This window comes from Patagioenas fasciata, chromosome 16 (genome assembly GCF_037038585.1).
Source record: "Patagioenas fasciata isolate bPatFas1 chromosome 16, bPatFas1.hap1, whole genome shotgun sequence".
Lineage (NCBI taxonomy): Eukaryota > Metazoa > Chordata > Aves > Columbiformes > Columbidae > Patagioenas > Patagioenas fasciata.
The window spans coordinates 12,074,933-12,099,789 of record NC_092535.1 but is presented as its reverse complement, the minus strand read 5'-3'; the positions used below and the strand labels follow the sequence as shown (position 1 = coordinate 12,099,789).

At 40.9% G+C, this 24,857-nt stretch overlaps 1 protein-coding gene across 7 annotated transcripts in view; it reads left to right on the top strand.

The window, feature by feature from the left end:
- The first annotated feature begins 816 nt into the window (after positions 1-816).
- The window catches only part of BCAS1 (brain enriched myelin associated protein 1), a 46,758-nt gene continuing 22,717 nt past the window's right edge, over positions 817-24,857 (top strand). For 2 of the 7 annotated variants that reach the window (XM_065849935.2, XM_065849934.2), the window contains exons 1-8: positions 1,473-1,595; positions 5,536-5,643; positions 6,183-6,256; positions 6,368-6,449; positions 12,727-13,310; positions 18,779-18,913; positions 19,485-19,529; positions 22,653-22,793. In XM_065849935.2, coding sequence (XP_065706007.1) covers positions 6,188-6,256; positions 6,368-6,449; positions 12,727-13,310; positions 18,779-18,913; positions 19,485-19,529; positions 22,653-22,793 — 1,056 coding nt within the window. In that variant the 5' untranslated portion in view covers positions 1,473-1,595; positions 5,536-5,643; positions 6,183-6,187. Of the gene's footprint in view, positions 935-1,472; positions 1,596-4,715; positions 5,644-6,182; positions 6,257-6,367; positions 6,450-12,726; positions 13,311-18,778; positions 18,914-19,484; positions 19,530-22,652; positions 22,794-24,857 lie in introns of those variants that run through there. The other 5 variants (XM_071815546.1, XM_065849936.2, XM_065849937.2 and 2 more) reach the window with 4 other exon arrangements.

Sequence of the window (24,857 nt, the reverse complement as noted above, 5' to 3'; positions counted from 1 at the left end):
TACAAGGAGGAGGGGAGGGAGAAACAGCTTTGATCTCAACACGAATGGTCTTGATCCTGTAGAAGGACTCATGGCACACTGAGAGTATTCACATCGCCTGGCTGCAGGTATTCAACTCAGTTGCCAAAATTCAGGGCTTGGACTTGAGAGAGAGGCGCTTCAGAGGGTGTCACAACAACCTCTGTTTGTCCAGGTTAACACAGGTTCACAGCACAGCCTCTGCAGCATCCAAAGGAGATTCGTGTTGCCCCGTGTGAACCTTTCACAACTCTTTGCTATCGCGTTCTCAAACTATAAAATAAGGATTTTTTTGTTGGTATTGTGACAGCCTGTGGGAATTCCGATACCTGAAACCAAGTTTTATTGGCAGAGCTGTTGTGAAAACTCAGAACAAGCAGCCTTTTCCTGCTCCAGACACCCCAAGTCTGAGCGTGGGCTTAGTGACTCACATAAGGGAGCAGTAAATTGTGACAATAGGTGTAAAATATAAACAGTTTGCACGTTGTGGAAAGATATTAAGAGCCACTTAGAGTACAGCAAACAGACATGTTGTTAAATGTACTGTATTTTTTTTCTGCCATTGTGGAGAAAAATCTGTATTTGGAAGGATTTTTAGGTGTTCAGCAAAACGTTGCAATTTCCAACAACAGAGCATCGGTATCGGGCTGCCCCAAAGCCACGAAGTCAAGTGTGCATTTGAACAAGTTTGGGTAGCCAGACAGAAAGTATTTCAAGAAGGGTCAGAAAGGTGGACTACTCCACCCCTCTGTGTTTGCACCCAGTGTTTGCGAGCACTCCCTGGGCCGATGACGAGAGGCAGCGGCAGGGACAGGGGCAGGGACGTGGCAGAGCCACCAGGGCTGGGTGAGCAGCACCTCACCCTGACCAGCTCCGGCTCCCAGGGGTGCTGGGTGCCCCGATCAACCTCCCCCAGGTAACTCCTACTGCTGCCCTTGGTTTGGCTTTTCTTGGGTTTTGCTCTCACTCTTCCTCTGCTGTCCCACGCTCGAGTAGAGTTTTGCATGTGCTCTCATGCTAAATCATCTTGGCAGCTCCTGCAAGTGCTTGGCTGATTTTGTTCAGGCTTTAAAGTACCTGGTGTAAATTTTCCCTTTCAGTGCACTGGCTTGTTCTGCAAAAGACAGAAGAATAAAAAGATCAGCTTTCTGGCAGAGCATTTCTTCCAGCGCGGTTGGAATTGTTCACCTTTGTGGCATTGTTGAACTGTTCCCTCCCCGAAAGCCCAGGATGTGAATGTTTGGATCATTTTGTGTTTCACATTTTGCTACAATCCAAAGTGGTTGAAAGAATTGTATTAAAAACTGCCCTTAGTGCCTTAAGGACTGTAATTCCGCATGTCCTGGGTGCACCGCCAGCTGCCAGGTTGCTATTCAAATTATTCTTGGGTGTTTCTCGTTTGCTTGAGGTGAGTCACCTCGACCCTTCCTTCTCACCACTGTCTATCGTGTGGCCATTTCTCCCCTTTGGCCACTAACAATGCTCAGATGCTTTTCTCTCCTGGTTTCATCACACCCAACACGTGTCTGAGTTATCTCTTGTTGCACGAGAGCAGTTCAGAGCTGGACTTAAAGAAGGTAAGGAGGCTTTCTAAAATCTTATCCTTTTATGAGTCTTTCCTTGGCTACACATGAATCAGAGCAGGAGCTTCCGCCTTTCTAACCGGACACCGACTCGTATGCCCCCATGTTCACATCTTCTCCAAGAGGCAGGATAAGGGACAAGGACGGATTACCCTGTCTCCCTGAAAATAAGACAGGGTCTTATATGAATTTTTGCTCTGAAGCTTACTACTTTTTTTTATGTAGCTGCCTGGACACTATTTACATTGACTTTTTTATGAACTGTAACTAGGGCTTATTTTTGGAGTAGGGCTTATATTTTGAGCATCCTCAAAACTCCTGAAAAATCATGCTAGGGCTTATTTTCAGGGTAGGTCTTATTTTCAGGGAAACAGAGTCAAGAGAATCGAGCTCTTGCCCTGTGGCCACAAGGCTGGCTGCCTTTTGCATGAATCAGTGCATGCTAGGTCTTTCCTCTGCCTCTGAAATACAAGCGAGTTTACTCAAGTCTTTCCCCGACACTTGCAGAGTGGACATATCTATAAGGAAATGAGATGTAAAGAGAGCTAAGTAAAGCTGATTATTTTTTCTGATATTTAAGTACAACATATGGCAAGTTTTAGTGAGGGATTAATTGTGTACTTTTTATATTAACAGACACTGTGACACGTGCAATTGTAATATTCTGGGCTGGTCAATACATTGGAAAGGTCAGACTTGTCTGTCTTTAGCCAGAGTACACAGTAGATCACAGATTTTCTTCTAATTTTCTCTTGTAGTTTTCAAAGCTTTTACCACTCTGACAGGACCAAAACAACGATTTTTTAGAGTGAGAGAAAAAGGAGTTTACCAAGACTTGAGCTCATGCTCAGGGCACACTACAGTTCATACAACATAAAACACCCCTAAAAAGTACAACTTCTCTTTTGGATTATTTTCTGCATTACAGTAGAAGCAGTGAAGTATAATTTGGGAAAAGAACTGTTTCAGAGCTGTGTCTGATCTGGAGGCTGGTAGTTCATGTTCTTTTTTAAACCAGTCAGGCTGCATTCCAGCTGGTCTGAATGAGCCCCCCACAAGGATAATATCTTTGAAACTTAATTGAAATAGCTCTATCTAGAAATAAGCCTAAGGATGAAAATTAGCTTCCTCCAGTTCCTCTCAACTTCTAAGGGTTTTCTTCTATTTTCGAAAAAAAAGTTCTTGAATGAGGATCATCTCTTTTCCCCTCTCAGTCCTCAGAAATTGTGTTGTCTCTGTAAATGTTGTCAGACCTCTCATAAAACAGACATTTTGCCAGCAACACCTCCCACGTCTGGTGAAGGTTTGCTCCATAGTCACACCTTACTACAGAGACCAGCTTTGTGCTTTTCAGATGTAGAACAAAGGGTACAAATAGGTCCTGCCTGGTGGTTGTACCACTAATTAATAGCCACGATTAATAACTGGGACATACCAAAAAGACCCAATGAAGAGACCAAGGCAGCACCCAAAGAGAGGCTGTGGGGTTCCCAGATGGACAGAGATCCTCAGTGCCTGACAATGTCTGATTCTGCCCACCAGCCCATGGCCAGATCCTGAGAGCTTCCCAGGATTTGTGGTTCTCAGGCAAGCCACTGGACACTGAAAGTCCTCAACAGCTTTTGAAAATCCGTTTGCTTGACTCAGGACTTTAGCTGGGGGCCAAAATGGGGCTTGGTGATTAGCTTTTGGCAGCCCATGTTCAAAAAGGTGGTCTCTATAAATGCATTGATGAAAAAAGACTCCAAATGAGAGACTTGTGGGACTCCCTTATTTTTCAAAAAAAACTATTTGTCTCTATATTTAATAATTTTACCTTCAAGAGAACATGTCTCAAATGAGAGAAAAATTGATTTGTTCTTATAAACTAGAGTCCTGAGCACTTTGGGAAAAACAAAACCATGTCATGTTAATGACCGAGCTGGAGTTGCTCGTTTATGCAAACCTTGAGCCACATGTGGGTGCAATCAGACACAATAGCCTCTGCAGCAACAACTTCTAGTTGTGATGGCAGAAGTGAATAGCTGTGAAATTACTCACTCAGCAACTTGAGACTCTGCCTATTTGATGCTATTTTGTATGTGTATCATACACATGATAATCACTTCTGCTGATCCTCAGTTTTGTCTATAGGTGGCAGTGACCTTTCATTTTTTCTGTAAAATAGGGCAGGAGCATACATACATACATATAGGGAGATCCTCCTGATTTTACTACAGGATCTGGGCCAGGACTGTGAGGCTGTGTTACTGACTGAGCTTTGTCACCTTTCCTCAGTAGCCACTTAGCCCCAGAGCACACCGAACGTGCAGCTGTCACACTCTTCATGCAATGCAGAAATCAGTGCAACACAATAATCACTTATTGTTGCAAGGAGGGAAAAAGTCTGAAGACATATATGTGCATGGTGTTTCGGGATCACGTGCTGAGGGGGTTATGCAGCAAGTTTGTCCCATTTTTAGCAAAAATAGCCTCCAAGTCTTGTCCAGTTTTCTGTGAGAGAGAGGGGTCTGGTGAGTGAAAATCTCTAAAATTTCTATGTGACTACTGTGTGTGTTTTATTTCAGTGAGAATTATAATCCTGATTGCAGAAAATGGATATTCTCTCCTAGAGTAAAATATGCCAGAGGTCAGAGCCAGTGATCTCTGCTCTGTATCAGTTAAAGATAACTTATTTGACATGAGTAGAACTGCATCAACAGAAGTAACTGAGAATCAAGATACAAATCATTGTCAAAATAAAATAAAATAAAATAAAATAAAATAAAATAAAATAAAATAAAATAAAATAATTTTTTTAAAAAAAAGGAATTTGCTTCTCTCAGTCCCTTCAGATATGTACTGATTTTACAGGACATATGAGAAAGGAAGCACGTAACCTGCAAATATTCCGTCCTTTGCTTAAGTTGTCTCCTGGCATAAACGAGGCAGCCTTGTGAATGGAAAATAAAAGTAAATCCTCTAGATTCAACCAGATACTAAATTTACCATCAAGACTAAGCAGCAGGATTTGAATCTTGTTTTCTTCTCTTCCGATAGGATAATACTTAAAGTTGCTAGGAAACAGAATTACATAGCAAGGACAAGGGGCCATTGTACATCCATGGGGAAACATTGGCTGTTTTCCACTGTAAATCAGAAGTTCTGATTTATAGTGGAAATATCAGCTGAGAAGATAAAATCCCTGTAAAATAACTCTGCACTCTGAAATCAAGGCTGAGTCCTACAGCCACTCTCTATACAGTGATTCTCAGCAGCACACGACTGCAGTTCATGTTTCAGCATCAGTGGGGGCCGTTGGGTGTCCAGCACAGCATCAGGCGCTTAGAGAACAATAACCACCTCTGGGGAGAGGCTCAGCTTGGATTTCACATCAGCTAGGATGCAGCGTAAAATAGAAACCAGATCTGGACCATCCCTGTAAAGCGAGGGTTTGTAGGTTTGGGTTAGCAAAAAACCACAACCAGCCCGAGCTCTGTAAACAGTAACTGGAAGCAGATCCACAGGGCTGGGGGCTGAAAGGAGAGCTGCCCCCAGTTCTCCCGTTGAAATTCTAATGGACATGATTTAGGAAAAGGAAAGGGAAAAAGGAAAAGGAAAATAAAAAGGAAAAGGAAAAAAGAAAATTATTATGTGTACTTGTACATAGGAAAGAAGATAAAATTGAATCAAACACCTTGCTCCTGAAACAAAGTTTAAAGAAATCAAAACAGTTTCACTAAGTGTTGAATTATTTAATGGGCTAATAGTAATTAACTAGCGAAGATTATGCCTGGCTTGTAGTCAGAGCTGTGCCTCCAGTAGGTGTGAACATAGGAAAAGCGTTTTAAGCTCAGTTGTGCACCTGTGACAACACAAGATGCTCAAAAACCACATCCAGGAGCACAGGTGAATGCTGGGGTGGCTGGTTCATGTTGCCTCTGACTTGTTGCAGCTACAGGCTTGGCAGTGCTTGAAGTAGCCAAGGAAAGGTAGCTCAGGTACATCTGTGAGCCACAGCTGACCAGTGAAGCTGTCCAGAGGAGGCCAAATACTTCCACAGGTAAGAATTTTCCCCAGAGGATTTGCTATACATAACTGCAGGACATACAGAGCCTGATTTTCAGAGTTTATATGCATTATTTCTTTACATGCTGCCTCTTTTCTATCACATTTTTTCAAAACTGAAAAACAAACCAAAATATAAATCCCCACAAAGCTGCTGTAGCTTGTTCATATATCTTGGTCTTTTTCACTTTATTCTTCCGCTGACTCCGTGTTACTACCTATTGAGTCCTAATGAACAACACAGGTATGATTGCATCCACTTTTCCTCAACAAACAAGAAAAGGCTGTTATGTTGTACCATTTTTAGCAAGCAGCTGCGAGCCCCTGTGCATACTTGGGTTTGAGTAAGACTGGTTGGTGCGGCTGGTGACAAGGGCAGGTGCCTTTGGGAAGCAGGTCGAGCTTTTTAGGAATTTGAACAGCCTGCAAAGTCTGTCACCATTGGCTGTCTCTTAATTTGAATTTGGCAGTAAATTCATATTAATGAGAAAGGGGGAGTTGGCTTGTTTGTTTTTTTTTTATTCCATCTTGCAGGAACTATGGGGAATACAATGAGTGTCCCAGAGGAAGCTGAAGAAGACAATACATGCACAGTAAAGAGCTATCAGGTAAGCGAGAGTTGCCTGTCTCATCTTCCTTAGCTATTGCTTGTTGCTGCCACTACTTTTTAAAACCCATAATGTATCCTATCCTAAGAACTGTATTATTTGCTATTTCAGGCTCTATCAGAATCTCCTGATAAAATAAAAAATGGATCTGTGGCATTTGTTCAACCTCATTCTCCTGTGATGAATGGTGAAGGTATGTATGGGGAAAGGGGAGTGTGTTTATGCCTCTTTTGCCATCAGACAGGTAGAGAGAGGTTTATGTTGGAGTAACAATAAATATTGGTGCGTGGTCTCAAATTAAAAGATGAAGTCATGTTTCAGCTCTTACTTGCAAATCAATGCATGTGGTTTTTCAGAAGCTGGAAAGTTTAAAGATAACAAAGAGTAAAATAAGAAAATATTGCCAAGGTCCTCTGGAAGCTATTTGTTTAATTGTTCTAGGAATTTTGATCTGCATCTGGTCTGCAAAAAGTGGTTTATAAGACTGAAGCTTTCAATTAGTGTGAAGTTATAGGCGAGGAGTGGTTTGGCATTGGTCCTTTTCAGGTTGCTGCCCAAACATCAGAGTATCCTGTGATAAACCACCTCTGTTTAGGCTCTGGTACAAATAGTACTTCTGACAAGCCTTGGAGGAATCATTGCTGCAAGGAGCACAAATCTGGGCTTTTGAAAGGGCTATAATGCAGCAAAGGAACCCATGCAAGGATCAGTGAAGTTCTGTGTTTGCCGGGAACATAATGCAATGTGGGTTTGCAGAACAGAATAAGACAGTAGTTCGTGTGTTGGGAGAGCAGGTTGTCTTTAAATACTGTGATGGCATCCCTGCTGCCAGCATCAGCAGGTGGTGTTTGAGGACAGTAACCAAGTTTGGGGTGGCAGTGGCAGGCTGGACCCCGGGCTCCCCAGGTGCTGGCGGCAGCGGAGCCCCACTGCAGAGCTGCATCTTGAAAGCCTGGTGTGAACTATATGGCCTGAGCACTAAAAATTTGCCTCCAAGAAGTTTTGAAATGTTATCTCCACATATTCATGGGCAATTAGGCTCATCCGGATGTGTGTCTCTCTCTTCGCCTTTCGGCACCTCATTTCTCCTTCCACCTCTTGCTGGCTTTGGACCCTTCCTGGGCAGCGCTTGGGCAGCGCTCCTCTTTTGGAGCAGTGTTGCTGCAGTTTTTCTTCTCTACACGTTCAGCCATGTTAATTTTACCAGTGTTTTCCTTACATTGGATTTCTTTCTGTTTTCAGAATACAATTTAAAAAAAAAATATGATCTCCAATCTCTGTAAGGAAATAAAATATTACTTTATTATTTCTTGTTAAGTGAATCCTCTCAGCCTCTTGTATCTAGTTGAAAAATCTAAGCTTAGACAAAAATAATCAGACTGGTATGGAAATATGCAGATGGTACTGATTACAGTTCAGAATTTCTGTTCCATGGCTAATTTCCTAATGCCATCTAGCTATAATAAGTCAGTTTAAATGGTTGCCTACTAGAAAATAAAAGCCTGTAGCTGTGTGTTTCTGCTGGTGTAAACTAGAAGAGTTCTGGGAAGTAAATATAAGCCAGATGATTTACACTGTCTGAAGACCTAGAAAATATGTGTACATTTTGCTCTTAACATATAAAATGGAGCATATGGTATTGTTTTACTTAAATGGATAACCTAATTAATGTAATTACTAAATCAGTTTAAGTAGCAAGTTGAAAAATTGGACTGCCCTATGTTGATATTACTCATATCTTAACTGCTTTTTAAACATTAATAAAGTGAAAATCATTAACTATTTAAATATCACTGAAATCTCACTGGTTTCTGTAATGTAATCAAGGTCTTTGTGAAATAAAAGTGCAAGTGTTGTCTGGCAATAGATACTGTTCCTATATAAAAATGTAGCTGATACTATTTCTAAAATGAAATAACGCAAGAAATAGTACTGTAAGCTATTCTACAGTCAGAAAGTGAGCACTTCTGCAGAAGATAAAAGAGCTGCAAAAAGGCAAGTGGAGCAAGAGGATTTTATTTATAGTGTTAGATGTATGTTTGTGGTCTTTGTCTTGTTAGTTTGCATTTCTGTGATTGCCAGCGATCTGACCATGTGCTGTGCATTAAATGCTATAGTTGATAAATGAGTCTATGAAATCTAGATCTGCTAATATAATGAAAAAAAGAATCCAGAGAGTTAACTTAATATGGCCAGAGGAAGTAATGTTATTTGGAAGAGCCCTGTCACCATCTGCTTCACATCTGGCTCAGCAGATTGGTGGCTAGTTCCCTACATTTGCTGCTTCTGCTCACACAGGCTGACAGATGTGTGGGCTTGGGGATTCTTTCCATGACTTGCCTTTCCTGCCCCTGACCGGCGATGCAGACATTGCACAGTGCTGACACCCACCTTCCTCTCCTCTAACACCATTTAAATAGTAGTGGTGCCCCTATTGCTACTTCATGGCATGTTGCTTTGCAATAAAACAATGGCAGGTTTGATCCTGGCTTTTCCAAATTGTGTTTTAGAACTTCAAGCAACACAAGGACTTGGTGGACAACAGGCAAAGGGAAAAGGGCCGTAACTAACAGCTATATGTCTGAGACTTCCTTACATGGAATAGAAATGTACCAGGACAAAAAAGTTATTATTGTATTTGGTAGTCATATGCAAATCCTTAAACCAGTGACCAGCTTAATAATGCTCACAAACAGAAAGATTGCACGAGAAAGAAAAGTTCCATTAAGACGCAACTCCTTGGTTCCAGGGGATAGATCTGATTCAGGAAATTCTGCTACTTGCCAGCATGTAACAGAATCGGGTGTATTGCAATGTGTGCCTGTAACGTGCGAAACACAATGCATTTTAGTTATTTTTTTCTAAAGAAACATCATTACTATTGCTGCTGCTAATTTTTCATCCCCTATTTCCTTGAATTTCAGTAAATCTGTTAGGTAAATAACAATGGTAGTTTCCTTATGAAGTAAAACTATTCTTAGAGCAAAAGTGTACCATCAGCTTTAGTTATGTGCAATAGTTGAGAAAGATAGCAAAAGATTATTACTTTATTTTTTTTTTTTAAAAAAGGGGGAAATGCCTCATTTCTGAATTCTACAATACTTCTGAAATCCCGTCATTTAGTCTTGTCACAACAGTTTTTGGGCATCTCCCACACAAACACAAAATACACTTGGAGACCTGAAACTCGTACATCTGCCTCAGCATTATGACACCTACCCTGCTGTCAATATTGGAAGGAAAAATTAACCTACACAATATTTATAAAACTAGGTCAGAAACGTGAACTAGAACATTTACTCTTTTGTTGCTAGCTATTGAAATTTTTAAGTCTAGTATTTGCTGTGGAAATTCATTCAAGACTATTATGATCCATTGTGCTGGCCTACACTGATGCACTTCTTGGTGCCAAATGTTGTCTTGTAGCCCTTAATGGTTTCTTCATGGTGATTAAAATCTATTGTCTCCATGATGATCTGAACTCCAGTGAACAACATAATGCTGTGGTACTATAATTACATTGCTGAGCAAAATATCTGTTTGTAACAGGCTTGTATTAAAAATAGTCAAAGATACTAAAACCATATTTGTAGCTAATGGCCTACTCAGTTCGGTTTCAACAGAAAACCTGAATTTTTTCCTATTGTCAAAAGCAACAACATCAGAAAACATTTTCTCATAGCATTTATTTTTATGGCATGTTCACACGCTGGTGACCTCCAGGAGGAGATGTCTATGCTGAAGACCTTGCTAATTCGAGTCGTTCCTTATTCAACAGCTAAAAATGACTTGCACTATGGAAGAGTGAGTAGTATAGATGACAGGAGGTGAGAAGCTGCCAGTGTAAGACATCACAGGAGCTTATTTCATGTTACCTATGTGTAAGTGTTAGCCATGAGGATAGTGGAAACCTCAATGGGCTACAGTGACTCAGAATGCTCCAAAATAAATGTGATTGAGAGAGAAGCAAGCGGTTGGGAGCTGCTGAGTTTTCTGTCTCACGGAGTTCCAGTTTAAGTGCCAGTGAACTCACTGAGGGCTGGATTAAACCTTAATCAGATAATTCAGATAAGTCAGTTGGAAAGAGATATCTGTGAAGATGCTCTTAAATCTTGTGGACATCACTGTGCATTTACAAGCAATAGTAGGGATTCTGGATGAAAAACTAAACCCTATGTGGAAACAAAGACTGAAATGGAACATCTTGAGAGGTTGAACAGTGTTGTCAAAACTGCGACATTTTCCTCCAAATACTGCAATTTCAAAACCTTTCCCCTTCACAGTTTGCTGTGAATATGGCATGAATCAAACTTCTGTTCAGCCCACCACAGCAGTGTCTCCTCTCTGGTGGTGGGATCTGCTTTGCCTGGTGTCTGAGCAGACTTTCCCTAAAACAGTCGGAACTGTTTTGACACTAGAGACATGCTGCAGAGCTCATGCTGGTGATATTTTCCAGGTCTTTCATTCCTTCTATGATAATTAGAGATAAAAAGAGCTTGGTAGGTTCAGGAGCTAGTTTTTATTTCATTGGTTTTCTTAATGATGAGCTTGTGTTCCTTTTTTTTTGTACTAAAGACAGTTTTCCTTTGTTTTGGTCATTATCTGTTACATAAAGCAGAAGTTCAGCATCTATTACTATTATTTTCCAATGGATATTGTTCCTGCTTTCTTCAGTTGGGGAAGGGTTTGCTTTTTACTTCCTTCCCAAGTTTCCAACTATAATTAGAAGTTAGTACTTCAGTTCTTTTTTTTTTTCATATTGTACTACAGAAGGCTTAGGAAACTATAACTGATATTTAGTGGCCCCACCTGAATAGCTGAATAGTTGGTTGAATAGCTAGTTATTTGTACCTTTTCTTTGCATGTCGGTATGTTATAAACGGTGTCGCAGCTGGCTGCCGGGGCTCTGTCACCTCCTGCATCTGCGCAGGGCCACGGCCAGGGTCCCTGGCACGGCTGTGGGACAGTGTCAAATGGACACAGACACACATCACTCAGCGCCTGCTGATGCTTCTGTGCTCTTATGCGAAGTCCTGGGCAGGAGAGGGGTGGAAAGGTGGGCTAATTTTGCTGTGAAGAGCTACTGGGTAGTTTTGAAAGCTGTATTCTAAAAATGTTCTCCTTTTCTTATCTTGCAAATGAATTTTTAAAATGAAATTGAAGACAGGCGCTTCAGGTTCTGTTGGTATCTGGGGTTTTCTTTCTGTTAAGGTAAAATGTGAAGGGCATAATATTGACAAGATTATTACAATTATAATTTGAAATACGTTCAGTTTTACAGTGAAACTGACAATTTTAAAATTCTAATTCAGCAAGTCAGTTTGAGACTGACAGTTTTTCACAGTTATAATTAAGTACATCTAAATTCATGCTTGAAATCTCTGGTGGTGATTGACAGGGAAATCAGATACATATTTCAGTCAAAGCAGGGAAGGGAAGCTGGGGCTGAGGGACCGGGAGGGATTACCTCTTGACAAGCCGCCTCCTCTTTACTGGGGTTTCACACCACGTAATCGGTGATTCAATCTCCCATCTGCAAAACAGCTAGAAGACATATATTTTTGTCTTCTGTAATGCAGGAGCCTTTTCCTCCTGTCTGCACACACAGTATTAGGGATTTTCACCTCAGCTGTATTATAAAAGTGCCATTGTAATATAAATCATAAAACAGACTTTTAAGATGAAAGATTTGTTTGCATCTGAAGTGTGGCCATGTGTGTACGCAAGGGGAGATTATTTGTGAGCATTTTGAGGAGGGGAATGTGATTAAGAGCCATATTGCTTGTGAATAAAAAGAGTCAGCAATGTAAGGATAAAAAGCCTGGCTCAGATGTGATTTATAACTATTCAAATCAGGCTTAAACTAACCTGCAGACATAGAGGAGAAGTGCAAGTAGAAACTGCACTATGGAGAGTAGGCAGCAAGGCAAGGAACAGCATTAGAAAAATGAATGAAATAGGATATGACTACAAAGCCCTTGGGGAATTTGGCAAGCCAGGAAGTGAAATCAGCCCTCACAGCTTCCATTCTTTTTTCCCATTTAGAGAAAAGCATAATATATTAATATATAACTTTGTCTCAAGGTTTTTTTTGCATGTGTGTATCACTACTTTAATTGGGAAGTAAAATATCCCTAGCATGTCCACTGGGCTAAGTAGTCAAAAACCTGAGCCTCTATCTGATTTTTGGCAGCTGAGAGAGCTACAGAGAACGTAACATTTGCACTGACTTCAATGAAGAATGACAGGAAAGAAATTCAGATGGACAGATCTGATAGATGAGCAGCAGCTTGTATTTAGCATAGGAAGATAACAGGGTCTCTACACAAGCTCCACTCTGTGTGGTCCTCCCCGAGGCTCCACGTTTCAGAATTAGTTTATTAAAGAGCGAGACCACCATGATTAATTGTACAACCAGTATAACTCCTTTGCTGTACTGGATAATTACTGTTTCATACTTCTGTTTGTAGTGGATGCAAAGGCAAGTGTTGCACGGGATAATGTGGCCGTTTCTTCCCTGAAGACAAAGGAGCAGAGCCCGGTTCCCGAGGCGGGCGGGCAGAGCCTCGGGAGCGCTGCCAGCAGGGCTCTGCCATCTGCTAAATCCCGCTCTGTCTTCGCGTTTGCATGGTCTGTACCAGGGCGTACTGAAGATCCAGCTACGGATTCATCAGTTGGATCGGCAAAACTTGATGTCAGCTCGGAGGCGCCCGGGGCGAACAAAGCAGCAAGTGACAGCGCGGAGGTTCCCGCGGCAGCTGGGCGGGAGGAGGGCGCACATAAAAACCTGACCCGGGCCCCATCAGCAGCATCGCTTCGTGACATCGATCTCACGGCACCCGTGACACCTGAGGGAGAGGATGTGGCCATCTCAAAGCCAAAACAAGTAACCTTCTTTGACAGGATCTTCAAACTGGAGAAGGGAAAGGAAAGGAGTAGAACACAAATTGGTACCCAGGAGGAAAGACAGACTTCAGACCTTCCTGACGGGCACATCACAGTGGAAGAGGCTGCGGGATTACAGAGCACATCAAACAGCGTCTCGCAGGGGAAGGCAAGTGCTTGAATAAGAATATCCATTTCCCTCTTAATGAAACCTCTTAGGAATATTAACAGCGCAGGACAACTTGGTTTGATGAGGGCTGTGTGAATTAACCAGTGTTGCTCTAAAAATTATTGCAGGTGACCCCCAAAAGGGGTGGCTGAACAGAGCTATGGGAGACCCTGTGGTGGAGTGGTAGTAGCTCTGATGTCTGCTACATGACTAAACGCTGGTGTCTGACCTTGACTTTGAGATCATTTGTATTTCTCTGAAAGGTTTGGGCAGGATAGCTATGTTCGTGTTCCAGTTGCCAAGACAATGAACAGCAGCCAGCTACAAATGAAAGCAGAAATACCTGAAAGTAAAATTGTTTCTTTTACTTTAGGAGCTTGGAGTTTGACATGGGATGGGTCAAAGTTGTTCTTTGGTGTGTTTTGTGCCATCATTACAAAATAATTACTCATTTTGAGTAATAGTTGCTACTTGCGTATCCTACGTACCAGAATAAGGAATATTTTGCAGTAGTAATTTTTGCACTCTTAGCTATTGTGGCTTTTTAATCAAGGAAATGTGGACCTTAGAATTGGTTTTACAGGATGAAAACGTGACAAGAAATTACGTAACTTATCTGAGAGAGCACACTATTGAAAGAAAGGAGCTGAAAACAGACGTGTGTTTAGATTTTACGTTTCTTGCAAAGATTAATATCGGCAAACATACTATAGGACTGCTATTCAGGTAATTAACTATTGAAAAAATCCACCCTTGGATGGGGATAAGTGGCATAACTCTTACTCGTTCCACTGGGGAGGTGCCAGTATACACTGCCTGGTGATCTGGCTCCAACCCTGTCCAACATCGGGAACAGGAGGAAGAAACTTCCTGCATGGCTTTCTCATCAGAATCTGTGTAAATACTGTTTTAATAGTGACTGCTTTTATCGGCCTGGTTCAGGCCTTCAAATTAGACGGCTCTATGATCACCAATGCTTTGAAGAGGGTTAGACATACTTCACAAGATGCTCACTGCTTGCACTGACAACACTGCAGGTTGTCCCAAATGGTCTCTTCAGTTTCTGTTCTTCTACCTTGTCTTCTCTGTCATATGTCTCCTCAAATTCGAAGATCACATTTCTTGTATAAACTTATAAATTGTAATATTCTCCTGAAGATTCATTTGTAAGACTCAACAGTTGTATTTTTGACCATTGCTCTTCAAAAGAGGGACCCATTACTGGTATTTCAGACAGCTACACATGCACATTTAAAGATTCCGTAGTCTTAACCTAGCAGAATATCAACTCATTTACTACATAAACAGAACAGGGTAAGTAATTCAGAATGAATAATCTATTCAGTGCCTGCTGGCACTTCTGTTTATATTTTATAAGACTGCAGCTTTTCAACATCGTAAATTCCTGCAAGTATTTTTGAATAATACACACAAAGAATGAGCTTTCCCTGCGTCTCGCGAGAACTGTTACTTTTACAATCAAGTGAAAAAATCATAATTTCCTATTTCGCTGTGATTGCAGACTACAGAGTGTGAAAGGTGACGGGTTGTGCTGTGGAAGTAGTACAGCCTGAAGTTCTCTAATGAAACAACAATCTGAAGTGACTTTAACCAGAAGCCTGAGTTAAATATTTTCTGGTAGCAAATATGCTGGGAAAGCTCAAGTAAGTGCTTGTAAGGAGCAACCATCAGGGGACAGAACAAGATAATTTAAATCTTGCTCTGCCAATTTAAACAGCTACTAGAAGCACTGCTCATTCAGATGGAGCTTTTTTTGTATCAATACTGCCTTATTCAGTCTGAATTCTTATGCATTTTGAACTCTGTTCTCATCTTCATCGTATACCCATTCACATCCTGAACCTCACTAATGGGAATAATCTGGAAATCCCAGGCAGTCCTCAGCTGGAGGTTACGTTTGGTATGTGTGTGTTTGCAGGATTCTCACCCACACAACAGCTTTTTGGTGCCTGGGGACCTGCTTGAGGACAGGTCTCCAGTTTAACAGAAGCGCCTGTACATTTTTTATATGTGTGCCTAAAGCTGTACCACTGAAAATCTGTGAGGACTCTCAAAATTGGGGTTCGAGTTGTTCAGTGCAAATGGCAGTGGCAGAGCTGTAGCACAGGGGAGAGTGGAATTTTAACCTTATCTTTGAATTTCCAGACTATAATTTTTGCCTTTCATTCCTCAAATATGAAAAGCAGCATATGCTGGGGGCAGAGAGGCGTTAAGGACCTTTTCTGGGAAAAACATATCCACCAAACACTTCTGATACATTGCCAAACTTAAAGTAAGCCCATTTCTAAAACAAAGGTTGTTGCTCTGCTCTGCAGCACAGTCGCCCTCTGTTAGCTCTAAATTTGCGAGTTCTCATGTAGGGTGGGAGAATGACCCAGTCTAATTTAATTGCTGTTACTGTAGTAACTACAAATGTTACCAAATAATTGTACTAAAAATCCAGATATCGCTGCCAACAGTGTCTCTTTTATTTTTTTTTTTTTTTTTTTGGTGGATTATGACTTGTAGTATCTGTAAAAGCTAAAAGCAAATCAAAGTTTCCCTGAATTGAGTGCCAACACAAAACAAACAGCATTGCTGGTAAGTAAGAGAGAGGCTCCACAGTTGTAGCTTAAATGCTGCACAAACATTCTGTGTTTGGTGAACCACTCTTTATTTTTGTGGTCTACAAAACTACATTCAGAACACAGCATAATTAAAACAAGGACAGAATTCATGAATTCATGAAGCATTTACTATGTAAGCCAAAGAAAAGATAAATTATATGCCTGAAATGTTTCACTGAGCCATGATTCATACAAACAAAAGTGCTGGCAGGAATACATTCTTTTGATATGTTTTTCTAATGACTGAACTGAAACTACAGGATAAGTATTTAAGGTTTTTATTACTCCCAAATTTGACTCCCCAAAGAAATGAACTGAACATTTACACAGTATCTGTTAACTTCTAATACTGAATTTCTTCTGTTCTTTCTGGAGTTTTCTTTCATTATTATTTGCCTCCAGGGCTTTGCGCAGCATATTATGCAGCGAGCTGCTACAGAGGTTTTTGTGGTTATTTGACTATGGCTCTGAAAATGTGATATTGTAGGACTCCATATTATCTCTCCCTGATTTATATGCTGATAGCCTGAGTCTGCGCTCCTTCCTACAACAGTATTCCCAGGAAAGCCCAAGACTGATCACAGCATCTATCAAAGCCCAGATTTGAGTTATCTTGGTAGCTAATGGCAGCCTTGGCTTGGGAATCCTGACGTAGGGTTCCTCATGCAGTAGAGAGTCATTATGGGGCCATTTGAGCTCTGCACGTCAGAGTTCAGGGATGTTTTTGGATGGTATTGTGCCTCAAACTCTACACAGTCTTTTGCATCTGCTGGGCAAAGTGTGGCTTCAGCAGGGACATGCCCTGGGGCAGCTGGTGCTGCCCGTGGTGGTACCTGTCACCTCTGCACTTGTCCCAGGTGGCATCTGCCACTGCTCACAGCTGTGTTCACCCAGTGCCAGGCAAAAAGATCCCTTCCTCCTAAACAGAGCACAGCCCAACACCAGAGCTTGAGCTTGTGTGTGTAAAAATAAAGTTTGCTGGGTTTTGTTTGATAACATCAAGTAGTGAAGGGTTTGATAGAATCAGCTACTTCAGTAATGAAGCTCGTTTTGTTTAGCAACATTATCTTCTGCCTCTTGCTTCTTTGGTCCGTTGCCTCAAGCCTTTGTTGCCCCTTCATTATCTGAAATGGAGCCAGCATTTTTCATATGACCGGAGCTCTGCAGATGGCATTCCTGGAAGCAGGGCTGCCAAAACTGGCCTGGCCACGCATGTTCTGCATGGGACATATTGTTCTTGGAGCCACTCTGACCTGTAACTGGCAGCTGGACAAAGTGGTGTGTTAGACCCTTGTCAGAAACTTCTTAATAGCCTGTTGAAGCACTCTGAACTACTGTGCTGTGTTTCTTCCCGGGTAAACTTGGAAAACGGTGGGTGGAGAATTAGATAGAAGCCTGTTCTTGCAAGTAGAACCTTGTGTATTTTAACTCTTTAAATGCTGCATGGAAACTGGCCATCCCATGCTCATCTTTTCTGACACCCAATTACCCAGCCCCCAATTTTTAAAACATTTACATATCTTTAGCCTATTCATTCCTTTAGTGACCTACAGAAATGTATGTCCTCTGCAAATCTCAGACAAATATTGTGGTCTTTTTAATCACTCAGTATAGGGAAGGGTTCTCAAGAGTACAATTTTATTTTTAACTTTTCCTAGTAAGAATGGCACTGAACAACTACATCTAATTGGCAGATGAGGAAAAAAGCCTTGATGTCACTTAGGCATCCAGACAGTCTTTGAGAGCAGTAATGCAAAGGTGCTGTTTACTGGAGGCACCTGGACATGTTAAGTTTCCTTTTCCTGCTGTCTAAATAGTTGGGGATGATAACTTCTGCTGAAGAATTATGGCTCTGCTATGATTGTTCAATAATGTCTCAAATCCCCTATCAAAGTCAAGGCCACCATCGTGCTAGGCACAATGAACTTTAAGAATAACTGGCAGATCCAGCCCTGCCCTTACAAAGTAGACAGACAGACAAAAGGGGGCAGGGTTACTGGTGACAGACTCAGACATTACTAGCCAGATGTAGTACTCAAATGTTAAAAAGGAAATGCTGAATGGGACATGAGAACCTGTCTCAGGCTGTTCTCTCCTGAACAACGTTTGTGTTGGCTTTACCTGTGCAGGCTCATGGCAAAAGCGGCCACAATAGCAGACAAATTCAGCATCAAAGGGTGCCAGGCTCTTCAAAACCAGTCTAAGGAGAGTTTTTTTTTCAAAACAGACCCTTGTTTATGTGTCTAAGCAGAAACTGAGTAACTTAACATAGTTCTGAGTGTTTGAGCAGTGGAAAACTATTTTTGGGCTCTGACAACTGTAGTTCCAGGAAGAGAGGAGGCAGCTCCATCTGGTTCAGAAGAATTACTTCTGGTTGTTGCTTTTTTCCTTCTTTTATTTTGTGCTATGTTTGTGTTTGCTGGGTTAAAACTATATCTGGAATTGCAGAATACAAAGTATCGGAAGCAATCTTTGTATGGTACAATCAGACACTGAGCCATCAAAGGCCAAAATCTCAGTGTTTGTTCCTATTCACAAGTTCAGCCTTCAAAAGAGAAAAGTGGTGTTGTTTGGGATGCTGCGTGCAACTTTACTTGTATTTGTTATACTTGGTAGCTGAGAACAATGTTCCTTCAATCAACAGCAAATGCTGAATATATTAGAAAAGAGGGGAAAGAGATGTATAAATGCTCGATTGTTCTGAATACGTAGGCTGGAGAACTATGGTTGGAATTAGGGTTGTGACTCTCAGAGCAACATAATGCAAGTCACAAATGTTACTTTTGCATTCCACTGGAAATTATGCTAGGACTGAGGATACTCTGCCCCCTCTTTTCTTAGGAGATAGATGACTGCAACCAAAAAGACCTACAGCAGGACCAGGCAGGTGTCAACAGCCTCGCAGAGGTAAAACCAGACAACCCCCAGCCAGCTGCTGCAGTAGATAACTCCGTCATGAGTTTCCTTAAAACACTGGTAAGCTTCTGCCTTCCCTTTTCATCTCTAGGCTATGCTTTAAATTGCTTATAAAAATCCCATGTGGACGTGTTGAGCTAAATGTAGCATGTTCAGTGTCAGGGGCACCAAGAAGTAATGAAGCTGAAAGGATGCCTTAGAAAATGACTTGAGAGTGATAGAGATGTGTATGTACAGTGCAACGATGATCAAATCATGGTGACCTACTCTGGAAAATTTCTTCTGCATTGATACTTCTAGATCTGGGGGTATTTAGCTGTCTTAAGGATTTTCTGCGTGATGAAACTTTATTTTGTAATAGCTCTAAAGGTTCATTTTTTATGGATTAATCGGACATATAAGCTTGAATAGTGTATATATATACATTTCATTTTAGCTATCGATTTTAAATCGTTCTTGAGAAACATTTACAATATTTCTCACATGGGGGAAAGCAATATTTGTACTCGTTTTGCTTTCGTGCTAGAAAAAACTGCTCATTTCAGACATATAATCTTCCAGATCTTTTGAAAAATGGAGTTGGTTGTGACTGTTTTGTTTTGCCTTGGTTTTTTTCTCAAATACATTTCAGGTCTCCCCAAGCAAAGCTGAAGCCAAAAGTGACTCTGAAGACAAGGTAGGCAGATTCTTCATTCTGTCACTGCTCACTAGATGTTTTTGACACAGGTATTTCCTCTTCATTGTGCTGCTTTTTCCCCAGTTGACGTTACCATTTGAAGTAATTGAAATATTCCGCCCCCCCCCCCCCCCCCCCCCGAAAAGATGTCCAGAAAAGGTAGCTATCAAAATGCACTGTTTCAGTGAGACTTGTAGCTCTTTCAACAACTCCCAAAAAATCCAGCTGTTCGGTCCGGTTTGCACACCTGACTTTATCAAACGCACCCGTGTGCTTCTGTAACAGGTGCCTGTTGGTGCAGGTGTACTGTAATTTGGAAACAAATAGGCTGTTTGGGTTTGGTTTGCTGTCACACCCGTGAGGGTAAACACATCCACATGACTACCAGGATATGCAAACTCATTATAGGGGGGTAAAATGGGAGTTGTTTTTTATGAAGAATTCCTTTATCTTCACTAGTGTTTTCCTGATACAAATAATGACTTTTTCACTATATTAAAGGAAAAATACATTAAGAAGGTTCACTTGAAAAAACTCGTGGATTTGACAGCTGACATATATAATTAAATAATGGCCATTTTCCCCCCGAGAAGTAACTTCTGTTTTAGTGGTATAGGTGCATTGTGAAGCGAGGATTTCCCCTCGGTGCAGTCTGAGCTCCCCTGCGTGCCGTGGGGCTTCCACATGATTCAACCAGCACAGGGACCGTGGTGACTTGGGCTCCCGGTCACGCTCTCATTTTGGCTGCTAATGCGCCTCCTTTGCAGGGAGGAGCTGGGGTTTATCACACCAGGGCTGGTACGTTCCCAATGTCTCTCCCATGGCTAAGAGAACAGACAAGCTTCCTCCTAATTCTGAGAAACTGTTCCAGCCCACTGCAAAGCAAAGCAAAGCAGGGCGGTGTGCTCCCTCCTGCTGAAACACAGAGGCGTGCGGCATCAGCGGAGCTGAACTCGGTGATTCTGCAGCAATATGCTGTCATCAGTGACGCCTCTGGCTTTAATCAGCTGGCTAAAGACAGGTATGCTTTCAGCAGCCGGGGCGCACCCTTAGTGATTGTCATTTCATCCGTGTAGACACAAGAGTAGAACATGAGTTGAGTCATACCGCCTTGGGTTAATTGATCCCTTGCGAGTTCATACTAACTGTGGCGTTTAGATCAGATCTGCCCCGGACTATCTATTTTACCCTTCTCCAGCAGATCCTGACTTGTTCCTGCACCGTTGTACATTGGGGAATACTGGGAATGGTACGAAGTACGGCATGGAAAAATGACCCATTTTTACACAACTGACCATGGCCTCTTCATAGCATAAAACACTTTGTAGAAAGCTTGTCATTGCACTGAATGAAACAATTTGGAGACCAAGATCTCAGTGTGCTCTTAACTGCTACTTTTGATGCTCTGATACTCCTACCACAGTGCTTGATACTTTGCATTGTAGATACTGTACACTGATTGTTTCTTCAGACTTTGGATCTCTTCATGCTTCTGTAGTTCCTAGAATTCTTTTGTGAACTCACTTTAAAGCTTTTTACTAAGTTGGAAGCTTCTATTTTTGCCTTGTTCAAGTAAAGGAGAAAACAGAATGAAGCTTGTAAAGGAACAAGCTAATTACCTGGAGGATGAACACCTGAGTCATCATTCATTGAAATACAAATTTTAAAAATTGTATTTCTTCACTATATGTTGACCTGATTCTTGAGTAAATTAGGAACAAAAATGTCTAAGGGAAATCAGAATGAAGTCTAGGATACTAGCAAGTAATAAGTAAAAGAAATGGTATATCCTCTTTTATATCAGGTAATCAAAAATTCATCTTATTGCTTTAAAACCTGACACAGTGAAACGATAAACAATGCTACACCATATTATTTGTGATTAGTCATATATCATGGGTGCATATACAGTACAGTTCCCATAGAACAGACTCCTGTGTTAACTTGTTATGTTGAAGCTTAGTTAAGCAACCTTGGATACTTCTGGTTTTGTGTCTCCCCTCCTTTTTTATTACTGAAAACATAAAAATGGTGTGGAAGAAGGGGAAAAAAAAAGCCTCTTGTTCGTAACATGAAGACTGGAGCTTTTTTTCCTGCACGGATAAATCCAGAGGGTTGTGCTGAAGACTGATGATGATGTGGGGGTGGGACAACTGTGACTCCAGTGAGTTTTGAGGAGGTACTTGAATTATTATTAAAAAAAAAACCAACATGCTTTCCAATGCTGTGAAAAGTTAAATGGAACATTTTAGTAAATGCTAGTCAAGTTTTTACAAGACTTGTAGAAAGGTCATGTATTTGAACAGGCTCACCTCTACCCTGTGCTGGGTAACTTGGTCTGCCTTGAGCTGCGGATAGTCTGCTACCACGTCTTAAAAATGGCCAAAATATTGTTTCTTTCCCATACAGACATTAATATTTCTTTGCTTTACAGTCCTTTGTAACATTTTTTTTGAAAGTGCTGCCTAGTTTTTTAGAGATCTAGTATCTAATATCCGTGGGTGATGATTCCCAAAACAAGTGCTTCCTGCACATATTTAGAATGGAATGAGAAAGCAGCAGTGTTCACTCAACACTTTTAGTATCAGTCTATCATTACTATTTTTCTGATTCTCTCATTCCTAACTAATTTCATGAATATTAGTGAAAATTTGAACTATTTTATGTAGTATATATCATGAATACTCATACTGTCTTTTTCCTAAATGTCTTATCCAAAACAATTTTAAGTCCCTATAAAAAAGAATGAAAATACTTTCAAATATTTTTATTCATATATCTGCCTATTTTAAAATTATAAATCCCAAATGCAGTTGGTTACTCATGAATTTGAAGTTCAGGAGTCTGTCTTTGGGGGACCTGGGTCTCAATTTAATGAAGATTTTAGGGGCAAATTGTAGTTTGAATCAGTTGGATTGCCTTAGTTTTTATATTTATTTCACTACTCAAGTGGAAGAAAGTCTTAGGAGAACTGAGGAATTCAGAAAAAGATGATTTTTTTTGCCCAGGGCAATAGGGAAATGTTTGGGTTTAGTACAACATGTATGAGTGCTTGAATGTTTTTCATGAACCGAGTAAGAACTTTGCAATAAGTACTCAACTTCAAATGGTGTTTTGCAAAAGGGATCAAAAGCAGAAAAAGGCCATGGTGGGCAACCTGCTCCGAAGACAGCGGCAGAATCCCAGACTAAAGCAGCCAAGAAAAAGAAGGCAGAGTCTCCCAAGCTAGGACACAGTACATTTAGCAAACTCTTTAGGCATAAGGTCTGTATGAAGCTCCAGCATGAGCAGAACCCTGAGCAGTAACAGATGGCTCCTGTCACACAGAAAAGTGATTTAATTGGTAACTGAAATCAACATCTGGCCAGCTGTGCTGTGCACTGAAAACCACTGGCACGAGTATTTCTCTATCGTGCATTATAAAAACCACCTTCACGTGCAACGTTTCTCTTGTTATACCATCTGTGAATTCAGGATTCTGAAACAATTCTTCTAACCTTCCTTACTGTGTGCTTCCCAGTTACTAATGCTGACTAAAATTCCCTGGACACTCAAAATATGAGGTTCTGATAAAGAATTATGCAGATATGAACAGTGCCTGCAATTGTAGGGCAGGTTCAAGTGCTCAGTCCAACTACAATTAAGGCTTTATAATCCACGTTGCCTTAGCACACACTGTGATGTGGTTAAAACTGGGGAACTGGGGTATCTGATGTGGCACAGACAAGGTTGGAATGTGGAATTTCCTTCAGAAATAGTTACTTTTTACTGAAAACAAGAAAAATAATTCTTGATTGAATTCCAAGTTTAGTTTGGAAGGAAAAAGCTTGATTTTCAAGGATGCTTTAAAGTGGCAGGGAAACAGAATTGAGAGAATTGTAGCTTTTTAACCCAAAGAATGCAGAAGCAGAGACCCTTCCACTGGAGGAGGAAAGTAATTAATATTTAATGTTCACTGAAAACACCCACATGGAATTTCTGGTGAGTAGGGGGCTTTATAATCCAGGACATGAGGCAGAGTTCTTTAAGATATTTTCAAAACAAAAATGTTCTTTCTACTGTCTCATTTTTGAGATAAAAATGTCATCTGTGTGATACTGAAGAAGGAATAATAATCTTCCCAATGGTTTTAATCTACAATTCTTGTCAACAGATTAAAGTTAAGATCTCATCTTGTATATCAATAACTAATAATTTTTATATTTAATACAATTAAAATATTAATTACTTGTTTATAATGACTTAGGACTTCCTGGTAGAAAATACACCTGGCTGGCACTTTTTAAGGTGCAACGTCTCTTCTCCAGTAGTTCGAAATCTCACAATGAGTTGTTAGGATTTACTATCAGTTTCATAAACATTGGTTTTCAATGTCCTGTGCTTACAAAATACTAACTTTAGTGTGAATGTTGTTTTCAAACAGCAAGGTACTTCCTAATATAAACCATGAGCTGATGGAATGGGATTTAGCCATTTGACCTCAAAGACTGAGATTGGATGGCATTTGGCAGCTGAGTCCCTCTCAGCTCTTTTATTCCCATCCACGTATATCCATGTAACTTGTATTGCATGTCGCTTTTGCAGTATAATTGGACTTATTTATGGAGTTTTCACTTGGAAGGGTTAATCACTTATTTTCAGCATTATTAGTGAAGCCAGCTGATGGCATTACACTCCTTTTTACCACTTGTGCACTAGAGCTAACCACAGAAAGAAGTTCTTGGCTCCTGCAAAATAACTCACACCTATTCTTTCAAGAAATCCACAAAGCGTGGGGCAGACTGCCTAAACCCAGGGGTGCTGGGCTTGTATTGGAGTTTGTGGCTTGCTGCTCCTCTTTTTGTATGGCCTAGATATTCGCCTTCAGCATAGGCTGTGCTGGATGTTAGCATCAGTAGATCCTGATGTGCATCACTGGCCAGAAAGGAATTTAACTGGATCCCTCCTGGCTTCCTGTATTTTGATGAAACCAGGAGATCCATGATTGTGAATGATTTTATTTTTTTTTCTCTTTTACAGAAGAGTAAATCCCACCCAATGCACAAAAGTGAGTGGGTGGACTAAACCAACTTCCAGCATTTGCAAAGCTTCTCTTTGTAGAACTATGAAGTTATGAAGCCAGTGCTGTTTTGTGCCTTTCATACCTGCCTATGTTTTGTATTCCAGAAAGCAAAGCCTCCTGCTTTGAAGGTGACGTTAGCACGTCCCTAACTGGTATACGATTCCCCAAGTGGAAAACACCCAGCTCTGGCTTGTATGTGTGCACTGAAAGTTGCATGTGCAGACCCAGCTCAGAAAAAAATGTCTTAAAACCCTGTGTAACGTTTT